General features: G+C 32.5%; 2 protein-coding genes across 3 annotated transcripts; one reads left to right on the top strand and one right to left on the bottom strand.

Annotated features, from left to right (window-relative positions):
- The first annotated feature begins 3,109 nt into the window (after window positions 1-3,109).
- On the top strand, window positions 3,110-5,832 carry LOC106409638 (high affinity nitrate transporter 2.3). Its single transcript, XM_048749946.1, has 3 exons — window positions 3,110-4,336; window positions 4,729-4,844; window positions 4,950-5,832. Exons 1-3 carry the CDS (start codon window positions 3,515-3,517, stop codon window positions 5,620-5,622), a joined length of 1,611 nt encoding a protein of 536 aa, XP_048605903.1. The 5' UTR covers window positions 3,110-3,514; the 3' UTR covers window positions 5,623-5,832.
- A 6,837-nt stretch (window positions 5,833-12,669) lies between these two features.
- Window positions 12,670-14,250, bottom strand: LOC106411150 (heavy metal-associated isoprenylated plant protein 3-like). Of its 2 annotated transcripts, none has more exons than XM_013851844.3 (5): window positions 14,099-14,250; window positions 13,843-13,981; window positions 13,508-13,740; window positions 13,332-13,419; window positions 12,670-13,244 (listed from the first exon to the last, which is right to left on the bottom strand). In XM_013851844.3, the coding sequence occupies exons 1-5, from the start codon at window positions 14,105-14,107 to the stop codon at window positions 12,877-12,879; spliced, it is 837 nt and encodes a 278-aa protein (XP_013707298.2). In that variant the 5' UTR covers window positions 14,108-14,250; the 3' UTR covers window positions 12,670-12,876. The 2 variants fall into 2 exon arrangements, with proteins under 2 accessions (XP_013707298.2, XP_048605897.1); XM_048749940.1 differs by having other exon boundaries at window positions 13,843-13,984; window positions 14,099-14,199.
- Between the last annotated feature and the right edge of the window lie 2,172 nt (window positions 14,251-16,422).

Genomic DNA, 16,422 nt, shown 5'->3' with positions numbered 1-16,422 from the left:
CAATCGTACGGATTTACTAATAAATTTGATTTAATAATAGATTTTTTAATAGATCTTTTTGGATTTTTTTGTTAAAAATTCAAAGACTCAAATCTGAGAGAAAACTTTCGAATTTGTAAATACTAATCCAAAATTTAAAAATCTGCATATTTTATTTAGATTTATAAATACTACGTAGATTTCTAAATCAATCAAAATATATAAACCAATAATAATACATTCATTTGAGCAAAAAAAGCCCATTGAGTCCAATAAGGCCACTTCTCTCTGTTCCATGATAGCATCTTGTGCTTTAAGGGAGCTCATCAAGCCCAACTAAATTTCTGGCTCTTCCTCACAATTTGCTTAACTTGTAGCCAGCCATATACAATTTGGGTGTCATTACTTGCTTTTCTTTTTCCACTGTAAATCTTTTGCCGAAAATTAAACTAATTTCAAAAATATATGCAACGATAGATGTTTGTTATTCAAATTAGAAGGATTTTGCGTTCAGCTTTTGTTTTATTCTGGTAAAGTTAGCTATTAATCATAACGAAAATATATGCAATTTAATTAGTTTTGTAAAAAATATTGCAAACATCATAAGAACTTTTGTCTACCGGACGAGAGTAAGATAACTAGATGACGTGTAAAAAGTTCAATTGTTTGAATGACGAGGATTACAGTCAGAGAGAGAAGGCCGTACTACTTCCGCAGACAGAACCTAATGCTGTGATCTGTACGGTTTTTAAAATAGTATTCACAGATAAGTCAATTGAATTATCATTAATGTATGTTAATTGTTTCGTAAGTCAATAGTTAGCACCTATCAGAACAAAACAAAAATTATAACATTATATGAGCACGTTAAGCATCAACCACTTTTCTGGTGAACAAGCTCCAGCTCCACGTTCATCTTACCTGAAAATTGCCGTCATTCAAAAGTACATATCTCTTTAACCCACAACTTTTGACTCTAATCTATTTCACACCGTTTACTTTTGAATGTAGCCACTTGAAGTCTATATTAGTGTTTGTTCACTCCAAAAGCCCGTATCTACCCAATCCAAACTATGTTGAAAAGCCAATCTAAAAGCATATCTGAATCTTTCAATTTGTCTGATTCGCATATTAAACCTGAACCATTAGAAAAAGGCAAAAATTATAATAAATATTTTGTTAAAATAAAAAAAAAGAACTTTACAATAAAAAGATATACAATGTTATTTATTTTGAGCAACTTAAAGACATAACCAACCCAAACTGGTTTAGGTATCAATTCATTGTATATATATATATATATATATATATCTTAACTAAACCAGAACAGTAAAGGCTATTTTCTTATAGTATATGCTAACTTAAACAATTTCTGAAAATTGCCAACTTTGTTTAATTCCAATTTTAACAACCGAGTTCCCAAAAAAATGTAAGTAATAACATAGATTATTTAATTTTTTGATCCGTTATATCCAAATGAAATTAACCAACTTGATATGCAGAAGAAATTAATATACCATCTAAGCTGTTTGCATTCTTATTTTAACATATATATGATGCTTTGAAAGTCTACCAAGTTGCAATAAGATAAGCCATGGACATTAACTTTTTTGAACAAATATATAAGAAGTCAATGAGCCATTACTCATGTTACGAAAGAGTTTTTTTTTGTCTGACTTCCCCCACAAGATTTGAATTTCATAACCTATAAACATTGGACTTTTATTGTTGCCTTCCCTACATGAGAAAACAATAAAACTAAAACCATTGGAAACAAAAACATTATTAAACCTTAATTTGTTAAATGGTCACTTGTAAAACCTCTTAAGTTTATAAGATTACAAGAACTTAAAATCATAATTTCCAAAACCTCGAGTATAGAAGTTATACATTGAGATGATACAGTATTAGGGAAGGTTTAAGAAAGTCAACTTATCATTTCGTTTAGTGAGCCATGAGAATATGCGAATATCTTGCGAAATTTTCTAAATAACCTATGTAAGATATATAAAGTTCAGAAACGTTAGAGCATTTTTGTGGGAACTTGTTTTAAGATAATGAGTCGACCACATGGAATGCTCAAGAGACATATTTATAAATTGGTAATGACATTTTCACGCTTTTTGCCATCATTGATGTGTACGGACCATTAGGCTTTTCTTTATAGCTATTGTCATTTGCCAGCGGAACGCCAACTGTAAACTTATGCATCTCTACCGCGATTTTAGAGAAAATACCATTAAATAACAATCTATATTTATAGCCTTGCCAAAGCCCAAAAAGATTTTACTCACATTTCTTTTTGTAGATCGCATAATTTTCCTTTCCATATTTTGAAATTCTACCTGCACGTCCGTTCGTACATTTTTTAATTTTATAACTGTATTTGATATTATTACAAACGTTTTTAATAGTATATAATTTGTATTTTAGTGTTATATATTGTGTAATTCTATAATATTGTTGTTTATATTTCTTATTCGGCATTATTATATATAATGATTTGTTTAATACATTTTACTTTGGTTATTAATTTTTTTACTTACTAATATATTTTTATATTAGGTACAATAAAATAACAATATGAAATAATTAAATAGAGAACCTCTTTCAAAATATGTTTTTTCTTTAATTTATACATTTCTCATATAATACATCTTTAAATTTATTGATATTATAGAAAATAAATATGTTTAAAATAATTTATACTTACATGTCTTTAAATTTTTTTTAACATCTATTATTTTAGTATTTTACGAATTTATAAGTAAAAACACTGTTAAGTTCAAAATAAAATAAATTTTCTTTTTCTTATACATTTTTACTCAAAATCATAAAATTTCGTCAAACAAAAAGTGTAAAGATACTACAAAATCTTCCAACTTTACGGAGGTTGCTTGATATTTTCTCATTAAATTTGATAAAACCTCACGGTTCCTGGAATATATATATATATAAATCTTTACCTCTCTTATTAAGAAACAAAATAACTAAATCAAAAACCCATAAACCGCATTAGTCTGAAGAGAATTAATATATTTTCGGGTTAATCAATTCTCTAATAAGCCTTTTTTACAAAAAAAAAAAAAAAAATCAATTCTCTAACAAGTTCTTGCATCGCGTTGTCGGGCAAAACTCAAGATATAAATATGGTACACGTATGAAACGTACGTAAGTAAATGATCAAGCACGTATTATTAGCAGCTACATTATGCATGACGAATATGTTTAGTTCTCAAATTCTAAAACTGATAAGCCTTTCCTCCGCCATTAATAATCAAAGTTAGAAGTCATATATAATTAAATGCTGCTATCATCCAACAATAGTTTTTAATCATAATTTGGTACTTTTTCTTCTGTTATTCAAATCTCATCTTTGGACCCATCTTACCCTACCCACCAGTTGATATTCCCTCCGGCTCTATATATAGTTAGCATTTGTCAATCTCCCAATTACACCAAACACACAAAAAGAGCAATAAACCTTCTCTTCTCACCCACTCAAGACTCTTTCATCTCACTCTCAAACCCTAAAATGGCTTCTAATGAAGAAGGCTCTATTGGAACCTCCTTGCATGGAGTCACAGCAAGAGAACAAGTCTTCTCCTTCTCCGTAGATTCTTCATCCCAAACCCTCCAATCAGACGATCCAACCGCTAAGTTTACCCTTCCGGTTGATTCCGAACACCGAGCCAAAGTGTTCAAGCCACTCTCATTTGCTAAACCTCACATGAGAGCCTTTCACTTAGGATGGATCTCATTCTTTACTTGCTTCATCTCAACCTTCGCAGCGGCACCATTAGTCCCCATCATCCGTGATAACCTCGACCTGACCAAAACTGACGTCGGAAACGCAGGAGTTGCCTCTGTCTCCGGTGCCATTTTCTCAAGGTTAGCCATGGGAGCCGTTTGCGACCTCCTCGGTGCACGGTATGGAACCGCCTTCTCCCTCATGCTAACCGCTCCAACCGTCTTCTCAATGTCGTTTGTGACCGGTCCGGTCGGATACTTAGCCGTCCGGTTCATGATCGGCTTCTGCCTGGCCACGTTTGTATCGTGCCAGTACTGGACCAGCGTCATGTTCAACGGCAAGATCATAGGTCTGGTCAACGGATGTGCTGGCGGGTGGGGCGATATGGGCGGCGGAGTTACTCAACTACTCATGCCAATGGTCTTCCAAGTCATCAGGCTCGCTGGAGCCACTCCATTCATGGCTTGGCGCATAGCATTCTTCATCCCTGGCTTTCTTCAAGTCGTAGTGGGAGTTCTTGTCCTCACTCTTGGCCAAGATCTCCCCGATGGTAACCTCAGTACCCTTCAGAAGAGTGGTCAAGTTTCTAAAGACAAATTCTCCAAGGTACTTTCATATATAGTAAATATTAATAAATATATATTTGATACAAAACATTATCAAGAGTATTATTGTTTAGTATATTTCTCATGGATGCCTTTTAGCATGTGCAAGAGGAACATAATAGAACCTAAATCTAAAAAATTAAGAATTTTTAAATGAACATGTAAATTATAGTCTAAAACTTTGAATTTTGATATATTTATAATTTTATAGTTTATAATTGCAAAGAGATGTTAAAAATATATAGATGAAGCCATTAATTTTAAAACTACTTTACTACATTGTTAAGTATACGGTTAATATTTTTTATAAATAGATAGAGCCTAAAATAATTTGAGATGGCAATATTTCCAGTGGCTAATGATTTTTCTTGCTATTATGCGAATTGTGTTTAGGTTTTCTGGTTTGCGGTGAAGAACTACAGAACATGGATTCTATTCGTTCTTTATGGATTTTCCATGGGAATTGAATTAACAATCAACAACGTTATCTCCGGATACTTCTTCGACAGGTTTGGTTTCTTCTTCGTTAAACTGAAATAATGATCTTTAGTTACTTACTTCTAGCACAAGCAATAACAACAACAACTTTTGTTTTCTTGTTATGCACGCTTCAGGTTTAATCTAAAGCTTCAAACAGCCGGTATTGTAGCAGCCAGTTTCGGAATGGCAAACTTCTTCGCCCGTCCCTTCGGTGGCTACGCATCTGATCTAGCAGCCCGGCTTTTCGGCATGAGAGGTCGGTTATGGATCTTATGGATCTTTCAAACAGTAGGAGCACTCTTTTGCATCTGGCTAGGTCGTGCTAGTTCACTTCCGATAGCAATACTAGCAATGATGCTCTTCTCAGTCGGTACACAAGCCGCTTGTGGAGCCCTCTTCGGTGTTGCACCATTCGTCTCGCGCCGCTCACTAGGGTTGATATCGGGACTAACTGGCGCGGGAGGAAACTTTGGTTCCGGTTTGACTCAGCTGCTTTTCTTCTCAACTTCTAGGTTTAGTACGGCGGATGGACTCTCGTTGATGGGAGCTATGGCGGTTTTGTGCACCGTCCCGGTTGCGTTTATACATTTTCCGCAATGGGGAAGCATGTTTTTGAGACCGTCGAGTGATGGAGAAAGGTCGAAGGAGGAGTATTATTATAGCTCTGAGTGGACAGAGGAAGAGAAACGACAAGGGTTGCATGAAGGAAGTATCAAGTTTGCTGAGAATAGTCGGTCTGAGAGAAGCAGGAAAGTAGCTTTGGCTGATTTTCCGACACCGGAGACAAGAACTCCAACTCATGTCTGAAGACAAACCACAAGAGATGTTTACTTATTATAGCTATAACCATTTAATCGTTTCATTATATTCCCGTTGTGATGTAACTTATGTGTAGTGAGTAAGATCTTTGCTTTGAGTAGGTAAGGTTCGATGAGCTCGGTACTTAGTAATGTTGTTTCAATGAAAGGGAAAATATTCTACAACTCTTTTTATATAACAAAGAAAAGCTTTTCGTTAGTCAGATGTTTAAGAGTGCATATGAAGAAAACATTATGAACATAGACTACGGTAGAAGCAATTGAAAGACTTGAGTTATCTTCAAACTATATTAACAGATGAGACCAAAGAATCTAAAGAGGTTGTAAGAAACTAATAAACATGAAAACCTGATGTTGACTTAGGTTATCTTTGAGTTAAAGAAACTAGCTGTCTCAGATTTGCTTCAGGAGCTTTGCAGCACCAAGAATCGTGGCTACGAACTGCTATAGAAGCAACCGTTCAGCTAAATTGCAAACACACCAAGAACCACTTATTAGCTTTAGTCAGATTGAGTAAATAACATAAAATCGTCAAAAAAATCCTGCAATAACACCACCAAAACCGTTCTTTGTTTAAGAATCAATGTTTTCCAATGTTGTACCATGGTTTTAATTAGATATGTGAAGAGGAGATTAGGATTAGTGACCCACAAAAAAAGAAGAAGGTTTCCTCACACAATTGAGGCTTTACTTATTGTGAATGTATCGGTTTAAGATAAAGAACATGGCATCGATTAAACCATGTGTCTACCACTGCGTTCCTCTAAGAAGATAAAATTCACATTTATCTAAGATGTTTCAAGGTATATGCATTTAAAAACCATTGATGCCATGTTCATATCATGACTTCCCGTGGTAATAGGTTGGCTCAACCTCGATGAAACGTGGTTTTGTAAAGATATGTAAAGCATAGATTAGGACCAAAGAAAAAAAAGGATTGTGTCACACATTCAAGACCTCAGTTGTATGTATGTAAGGCCGTAAGGGGGTTTAGAAAAATTAACAAGGCAACGATCGTTTTAGTTCTAAATGTAATTTATGTGTTTGCGTCTGCGTTTATATGAAGAAAGTCACATATTGATATATAAATATTGTAATATACTTTTGCAAATGGTAAACCATACAAACATCATTTCCATTTGCGTCTAGCCTTAGTTTACAGTGAACAAGCTGTTTAAAGGGTTGGTTCATTTGAAAATAAAATTATACATTGAATGCTCAAGTAACTTTTTTACAGTTGTGCTTTACATGTTTGATGCAATCAAGTTCTGTTCTTTCTATGCAATCCATAATGTTGAGAATCTGACGCTGATGTAAATAAGAAACTCATTCTCGAAGATGATCATGATGACTGATCATGAACATGTTAGGTCTTATCGAAAAATTTCGTCAGCTTTTGTGTTCTATTCATCTTGTAGATAGACTGTAGAATGTAGTCAGATTCACGAGTGTACAAGTGGGAAGAGTTATCCTTGTAAATAGATAAAAGCTGATTTTACTTGGAAGTTGAAGACCTCCATACAAGTAAATGAATTGTTGTTCATCTGATATGATGTATCATCAAGATCTTCATCATACCATTAGCTTTGTAGTTTACAATAAAAATACATAGATGCATATGCAATTTAACTATGCGTATTTTTATTTTATTTTTTGCTATGTGCAACAAAATAAAAAATTGCCTTAATAAGAAATGTGGCATTACATGTTCCCTAACCTTGATTTTTGAGATATTGATGAGTTCATATTCGACACTTATTTTTTCAAGTGTCCTTGGTTATAATGAAATGCAACTCCAATTTGTTTTTGCTAGTTTAAAATCTCATGCATGCTTTGTATGTTGAAGTTTTTGTTATGCAATGTTTTAAATTAATGGATTCTCGTACGTCTTAATCTATAGTGTTATCTGACTATTTATTTTTATATATATTTTAAAACTAAGAAAGTTTAAATTGAAATATATGCATGTATTAGATTTGTATTGTTTATAATATTTTGTAAATGTATTGATGCCACATATACACTCGTTCATATAAATACTTTATGCAACCTAGGCTAAAACTTAATGTAAAAGTTTAATCATTGACCCATATTTGTCAAGTCAACCATATCGTCTGGTCTGGGAGGAAGATTAAACCAAACCATCAATTACGTTATGTCTCCGTTTAATGTATTCATATTGGATTTGAAGTGTTTTTCCAACGAAGAAGAAACTTCATCGTCCTTTCATCACCCACTCATTGTAAAAGAATTTTGGAAATTAGTGTCTAGAAAGAAATCAAATCAAATATAAATTCCACAAAGTACCAAAGAGAGAAAAAAAATGTGAAGATGAAGACAGAAAAAGGGCAAAGGGCTATGGCATTGACTCCTAGAAAGGCTTCATGTTTTTCTCTTTTCCTCCCTTTTTCAATTTGATTTTTTAATTATTTTCTCATTTTGTGGACCTCATCATTACCTCCTTGTGCAAGAAGGTGTTGTTGTGAATAGACCCTATGTCTTGTATACTTTTATGTATATCCACATGGTCAATTTGATCAAAAAAAAAATCCACATGGTCAATTTTTTTGTGGAGCAAGGATAATAATATAAGCAATGAATCAAATAGTTTGAATATGATTTATGTATACCAGTGGCCGACGTGATGGAAGGTCGATCCTCAATTTGTAAAATTCAATAGGTTTGTCTCCTATTTACTAGAAATCTTGATAATAAAAAGCTATAGTAGTGTTAAAGAAAAATCTAAATTGTTTTAAAATGGTGGGAATTGGAAAGGAAAAAAATCATTTTTTTCAAGGAGATATGTTGTCTGTCTCTGATCCATTGTTTCCGTATTAAACGAGGTTAGAGCAAATAAATTAAATCTATAATATTGTAATGTGTTGTTTATTGAGTGTGTGTTTATTACAGAACTAATTGCTACTTCCTCGATGTATATTCTAGATTTTTCATATATATTAAGAAAACTCATTAAATATACATTGTTTTTTGTGAATAACAATTTTTTATAATTTTAAGCCAATAGAAATTCAATAAACATCATTAATTTTTTTGAAACTTACAATTTTTCATAAAATCATACATTTAAAAAGTAAAAAATGTATCTTTTTAAAACAAATTTTTTTTCCAGAACATACATCTTTTAGGAACGGAGGGAATATGAGGTATCTACACTTCTACTTAGTCCAACAAATGCAAATTATATACAAATCCAAAGATAATCGCACCCAAACAAAAACTACGCATTCAACATTGATTAACTTAAGTTCGATGAGCTAAGAAACCATCATTTTCAGATACATTGTTATAAAAAATCTCACATTATCAAAAGCGTTGGAGACTTACAATGCCGTATGGTATCACTTATTTCTTAAGAGATCAAAATAGTTGGTATTCAAGATTGAGTTAAAACTATTCTCATTGCATACGCGTATCAAAGGACAGCAACACTAAAAACGGATATTCATTAGAAGAAGTTGCTTTCGATCCAAAACTGATGGTTCTATGCTTTATGAGATTTAATCAAAACTTAGTGTTTTGGTTCAAAAAAAATTGGTTCAAAAAAAAAAAAAAAAAGTGTCAATGTTTCATAAGTTTCCTTCCTAATCGCTGTTAGCTGTTTATGAGATGAAACTCTTGAAATTTACTGCTTGATATTTCTTGGTACCTCCAACAAGTGATAAACTTAATTACATCAATTTAAAATGTGTTTTATGATTGGTTTTGGGTTTTCAATTCTCTTGATATAAGGTCGTACATCTAATGCCACCTGCACTGCAATTATGTATATGAAGAAAGTGCACCATGAACAAAAAGTTATATATGCATGTAGTAAAGAATCCTCGAATATTCTGGTTACAGTTTCGTTTTACTTTTGTTTTATCCGGATAATGATGTGCATTATAATTTATAACATCTTCCAATGTATTTTTCTCTCTTTATTTACTTTTCTTTATCTTTATCTTTTATTTTATGGTCTTTTGGTCCACTTTCCTTGACATGCCCCCACATGGTAAGAGGCAAAGACAATCATCAAGCCTAAAAAGGAATCATTTTTATCTCTTATCATCACTAAACTATTGGAAAACATTTAACATCTTAGTCATTTTTGGACAAAATGCTGAACAAACTTCTTGCACTGCAACCAGCTCTAATTGTTGATAAAAGGTGTAAATGAGGAATATCATGTGCCTTCCGTAATATATTTGTTCTCGATCATACCCTTCTTATATCAACCTGCAATAACTTACTTGATAAGTTCGCTTAGATTATAACATTATTTTCTTGTTCTACCATTTTTACTATCTATAAAACTGAATCTGTAGAGCAGAGTATGAAAATTTTTGAAGATTAAAATTATATAAATGAATCTGTAAAGTGTATCTAATAATTTTTGATATTTTATAAATTTTTAAAATATTTGTTTGTCTAAGGATGTTAAAAAGAATTACAATGTAGTTTCTTACTATTTATTTCTTTTGGGTTAAATAAAACTTTCAAATAAAAATTTAACATTTAAAATGTATAAAGTATATATTTTTTTTGTCATCATGTATAAAGTATATAAAATATTCCAAATGAAGATTTGTAGATTTTACGATTCAAATTTTGGCTTAGATTCATAAAATATTATTAACCACTTGAAAGAGAGCATTGAACCACTACTAATTGAATTATTTTCCTCAACGTCTCTTTTTTAACTCTCGTTTAAATCTTAGTTTTTCTTTTTGTAAACTTCGTTTAATTCTTAGTTTATAATATAATTTAAAAGTTCAAGCCTTCAAGTAACTTTGGACTACAAATAAAGCTTTTTTTTTTGGTAAAATCTACAATTAAAGCTTCTCGCCAAGCCTTTTGACATACAAAGGTAACTTTGAATATAGAAAAACTTTTAATTTTTATAAAGTGAAAAAGGTTTCTTACAAAAAATATTCCCACCTGTAATTGTTGATAAGAAAAGAATAAAGAGAAATGAAATGTATAAGCGTGTTGAAAAGCTTGATTAGTTACTTTTATGTGAATTATTTTTAAATCCTTTAGTTTCCTCGAACGCGAATGGAACTTTCCTAGAAAAGAAAGTTGAAAACTAAAATGTATGATAATTATGAATGATGATTAGTGGAATGCATCATGTTTGCATGGTATGAAGCACCCCGCATCATGATCCCAAAATTCTTAACACATGTTTATGGATGTATTAATGTGTTAACGATTTTAATTAATATTGAATGAGATGTCGCATCAAACGCACATGCATAATAAAAACATGAATACGACGACTATATTGATGTTAATTTATTATTAATGATATTTTTTCCACAGAAATAAATAAATAACTTTTGGCTTTACGTTACCATAAAAGAGTGAAAGGAAAACAAGTAGTAATGTGAGCATTGATGTCATGGGTTGGCATTCACTATATGCTGACTTACCTATTAGATTCCTAACAAATAACTATACCTATTTTTGACCAAAACTATAGTTATTTTGCTTTTCACTTGTAATTAAGTTCACCGAAGTAAACCAAACCGTAACGTTTGAAAGACCAAGGACATATACCAAATCTAACCTTGGCTAATCGACAGGTAAACAACAATAGGTTTCACTTCATTATAATCTATCAACCATAAATTTGATGTCAATAAGAACTTAACAAAAATAGGTTTTGTTTCTTTGGCAAGAAAACACTCTTTAAATTACAAAAGTAGTTTCATATCTCCATTATCAGGTAGTTGCTTGTTTTGTTTAGTTGTTTTTTTTCTGAGTAGGCAATGCTACGACTCATATACTCTCTCTTATAAAAAAATAGTAGATATTTAAAATTGTACTAATATAAAAGGACATGTTCTAGTTCAGTACTTCAGTTTGATATATTATATGGGCTCGTATGTGTCCAAAAATGAAGGAATAATAATATATTCCAACAGTTACAACTTACAAGACGAGAGAGGGCATGAAGCAGAGGACAAGACTCGAGAGCACTTCCATCCAACTCAACTGGCTCAAAGTTTCGTAGAGACACCTAATACCGACAACATTTCCTCAAATCCTAATTTTATTCGAAAATTGATACAAAACTATATAATAAAAATGTAGATTTTTTGGTCGAATTTTTAAAACCACAAAAGAGCAATTGAGACGACAGGGATTGCCAATCAAGCGAGTGGTGAGAAGAGCAAACTACGTAAGCTAATTTATTACAAAGGGAAAAGGAAGAGAATGGTAGTTATATAATTATGCATTTATTATGTACTTTTGACTCAGTATTTATGGACATTCACCACTGCGCTTTTAATTTGTATAATTTATTAGTCATTCAATTTTTGTTGGTAAAATTAAAACTCAGTAACTCATTATAGGCCAAAAAACTGTGCAGACAGACATACAACATGACAACTCTTCTATGTTTGTACTTAGTATTACTAGCTAAAAAAGTAGTTAGAAAGTATAAAAATTTGTTTTTTTGTCTACAAAATAAATTATATGTATATCTTAAGGTACTTTTATATATTTAAAAAACATTAATGGAGATATTTGAATTGATTAAATATCAATGATTGATAGTTATATAAATATCTACATTAAAATAAATAATAAATTTAGTTATAAATTTTTAATATGTGTAGATAGTTTAGAAAATCTTATTTACGGAAACTGAAAGAACATGTAGTTGTCTAAATAAGTCGTATTTGGAGATAATACACCGCACCAAAAAAAATTGATGACTAATTGTGACGTTTAATTTTAATTTGCCGTGTCATTATCAACAGTACAACTTAATTAGATAATATGCTTTTAACTTTAACTTGACAATCGCAGTTCAGTTCAGAGATCGGGTGAATTAGTTTTACATTTTAGAATAAAAAATAAATTAAATACATCTTCTGCACTTTCAAATTATCTGGTTGTATCTTAAATGACAACAATCCCTTTTTTTTTTTTGGATAATATACAGCATATAGAATTGCTGGTAAAAAGGTGTTAGAATTTAACTTAAATTTATATATATTCACAATTGAAACAATACCTATGAAAATATCTTAAAAATTATTATTATTAAACTTAGGAAATATTTGCATGTTTTGACTTAAAATTAGAAACGAACATAAACAAAAAGGAGAAATTCAAAACTGAAACAGTTTAAAAAAAAAACTACAAAATAAAAACTAGTATTTCCCGGAATACCCCAAATTATAGAATATTTACAACTTCTACCACCCTCCAATATTTTTCTTCCGCCGCCTCACATAACGACGCAAGCGTTCACGTTCTCATCGCTGAACATCTGAGGCGCGTGGGCTTGAATCGGGTATCCATACGGCCCACCCGGATAGTAAGCTGCCCCGTAAGAAGGCTGAGCCGCCACGTACTCCATCGCATTCACCCCCTCGCCCCCTTTGTTATCCTTTCCTCCGCCGTCTCCTCCTTTCTTCTTGTCCCCGGACTCGTTCTCTTTCCCCTTACCATTCTCTTTATCTTTCTTCGCCGGCGGCACAACCTCCACCTTACGCTTCAGCTTCTCCGACAAAGTGTCGGCGAGCTTCTTGACATCCATTGTTCCTTTCACCGTCAGTAACTGCTTCTCTTTATCCATCGTCAGCCCATTCACACCTGCGATTGCGTTTGCAAAGACAAAACAGTATGAGCGTTTCGAAACGCCATTATAATCATTGGTTGTGTTGTGTCTCTCTCTCTAACCTTTGGTTCTAGTGACAGTCTTTTGGATCTTCCCGATACAACCTTGACAATGGAAGTCCACCTTCAACACCGCCGTTGTCACCGGAGCCTGGAAAAATTAATCAAATAAAGTTATTAACTTTATTATCTGTAATAATCAGACAAAACCAAAGTTTTAAACTTTAATGTGTTTTTACCTCTTTGGGTTTCTTCTCCTCTGGTTTCTTTTCTTTGTTCTTGTCTTCATCGTTTTTAGTTTTGTCCTTGTTGCTGTCTTTCTCTTTCTCCTTCTCCTTCTTGGGCTGAGGAGAAACCAAGTCGACTTTCTTCTTCGTCTTCTCTTCAAGTTTCTCCCGGAGCTTCGCCGGATCTACATCTCCGGTCACCGTTAACTTTCCACTCTCTGATTCCGACTTCACAGTCTCAACGCCTGAGAGAGACATTTATTGTTAACAATTCAACCAATTAAATAGGGATATTTAAACAACCAACGAATAAAAAGGACTGTAACGTTAAAAAAATTAAATCAAACCTTGGAAAGTACGAACGCATTTAACGATCTTGGAAGCGCAGCCTTCGCAATGCATATCGATCTTCAAAACGACGGTGACTGATGCCGTTTTCTTCTCGCCGCCGCCATCTCCTTTGTTCTCCTTGTTGTTGTTGTTGTTCTGCTTAGAAACAGAACATAGAGAGCAAATCAAACCCATTAGATAAGAGTGAAATGAATAAAAAAACAAAAAGAGAAGACTCGAGAATGTTGTTAAGGACGGTTTTGACTCAGTTACCTTGCCCATGATGACTCGGTTAGTTAGTGAGAGAGTAGTGGGTGGAGACAGAGTCGGAGGATTGAGAGAGAACACAAGTCTTTGAGAAAAACTAGAACCTTTCGTTTCTATTTATAGTAACGAGTCCGTTTTTTTATGACGATGATGATGAATGGTGTGTTTAATGACATGTATGTATGTCTACCATGTTATGTTCCATCACATACGTTTTCGTATTCCCCTTTCCGTTTTTTCATATTATTACTACAATTATAATGTTGAGTTAATATATGCACGTTCGTTATTTTTTTATCTCGGGTATTTGCTGCGACGGGCGACTATTACTTTTACTAGTTGTTTGTCCGGGCTACGCCCGGGATTTTTTGTTCTATAATTTAATTATTTTTCTATTACAGTTTTTATTTGAATATAAATGTACATATATACATTAGAATTTATTATAAAAATTTAAAACTATTTATATTATATTCTTTGTCTAGTAAATTTGAAATGTTAGAACTCATAGTTTTTTGTGCGTTCTTTATTTCAAATTATAGATGTAATGTGTATGAGTTAGAAATTAACTAAACATTAATTTAAAACATAATATAAAATGTAATTTTATTGGTTAAATTTTTGAGATATATTTAATTATAAAGTTTATGCATAGATAATTAATATTTAATATATTTTAATATGTATGAAAAATATTAAAACTTATATTTTTTCAAAAAACAGAGGCTGTATATCTTTTGAATATATTTTACTACTAATCTAATTTATTACATATTTGAGTGTTAAATATTATTGTTTATACTGTAAATTAACTCACTAATTGTGTTAAAGTTTAGTTTATTTATTTAGTAATTGGAACTCACCGGAAACTGGCTTAGTTCTGGAGAAGGGAAATTATATGATGGTAAATGTGGTTACATCTTTGAAGTTGAGCTATATTGTTTAATAATGTGTAGTTGTATTGAAATGAAATTTGGTTTGAAGATAATAAGTCATATACAATTTAGGAGGTTATTTGCCTATTACGTATTAGCTGTAAACTTTGTTGGTGGAGAAGATTTTGGTGATTGTGATAGGTACTGAGGAGGAAAATGAGATTATTACTGGGATGAGCATTCGTATTGATCTAATGGGATGTAAGTTATTCTATTAATCCGAAGACTAATTTTAAACATGTTCTAAATTTTTTTTTTGAAAAACAGAGCTTAGTTGATTAGATACAAAATTTTGAAAACAAAACACATACACTAACATGACGGACGGTAGTAATGAGTTTTGAGTCATAATTCATTAATATGCGAAATTTAAAAAAGCTCTGGTGTAGTTTGTGGGAGTTGACATGAGGGTCATAGACTCCATTACTTGAGATTTTACTCAATGCATGTCAGAGAGCCCATGTTCCAGAACTGTTAGCTTCTCCGCACTCCGCAGTCATTTCGGGAACAACAGGTCGAGCACTTGGCAGAGCTACCTCGCCTCTGTTTTTTTCAACCATCCCATGCCTATCAATCAAGCCTTATGCTGGTCATAGGAACACCAATCTACACATCATGAGAGGTATTTGTTGTTACAGATGCAGCTCTGATGTTAGGAGTTTTCAAGGCTCCTAAGACAAATGTTGTAGTATAGAAGATTGTCGAACCAGTTCTGAGGGATATCAAAGCACTGAGAATGCAAGTACTCACTTAATCTAAGTGCAACCAATGATTTAGAAGGGTTTTAAACTATGACTAAAACTAGAAAGCAATAACAGAATGATACTTTCTTGACTAAAGGAAAAGAGAACTCATGGGTATAGGGATTAGACCTTGGGTGATCAAGTATCGAACTAAGGATGGCAGATGATCAATCAAACTATCAACCTTAAGCCTAGACACAATTCTAAGCAAGCTCCATGTCTAGATGAATGCTCATTTGCTAACATATCTCAAACATCAAATGTCTTTGGTTGAATAATATGAAAGCAATCATTACTAACAAGTCTATTAGCTATCTTAGTACCTTTAACAACAAATGTCTTTGGCAAAGTATACTAAAAGCCTAGGAGAGTTGTCTCGGGCATTTCATCGAACACCTTTCGGGTGAGAAATGCCTAAGGATCAACAACTGAGTGGCCAACTCAGAAGATGCATTATGATTACTCTACTAGCAAGGAAATATGAATGATCTACACTAAAACATCCTAGCTCTAACCTAATCACCCTTAATCTCCCTAACCCATGAATTCAAAAGGTGATTACTCACTAATCTCCATGATTCCTCTTAAACCCATATTGGATTTCAGATTAATCATGTAGAGAAACACAGGAAATAGATAAGAACACAGAATT

This window comes from Brassica napus, chromosome A2 (genome assembly GCF_020379485.1).
Source record: "Brassica napus cultivar Da-Ae chromosome A2, Da-Ae, whole genome shotgun sequence".
Classification (NCBI taxonomy): Eukaryota; Viridiplantae; Streptophyta; class Magnoliopsida; order Brassicales; family Brassicaceae; genus Brassica; species Brassica napus.
This window is presented reverse-complemented; position numbering and strand designations above follow the sequence as displayed.

Bases quoted from the DNA above. Each gene is read 5' to 3' on its own strand.
- LOC106409638 (XM_048749946.1), top strand. From the start codon at position 3,515: ATGGCTTCTAATGAAGAAGGCTCTATTGGAACCTCCTTGCATGGAGTC. The intron at 4,337-4,728 runs GTACTTTCATAT...AATTGTGTTTAG, and splicing joins CTAAAGACAAATTCTCCAAG to GTTTTCTGGTTTGCGGTGAA. The intron at 4,845-4,949 runs GTTTGGTTTCTT...TGCACGCTTCAG, and splicing joins TCCGGATACTTCTTCGACAG to GTTTAATCTAAAGCTTCAAA.
- LOC106411150 (XM_048749940.1), bottom strand. The intron at 13,741-13,842 runs GTTTGATTTAAT...TGTCTCTCTCAG, and splicing joins ATGCGTTCGTACTTTCCAAG to GCGTTGAGACTGTGAAGTCG. The intron at 13,420-13,507 runs GTAAAAACACAT...TAATTTTTCCAG, and splicing joins AGGAGAAGAAACCCAAAGAG to GCTCCGGTGACAACGGCGGT.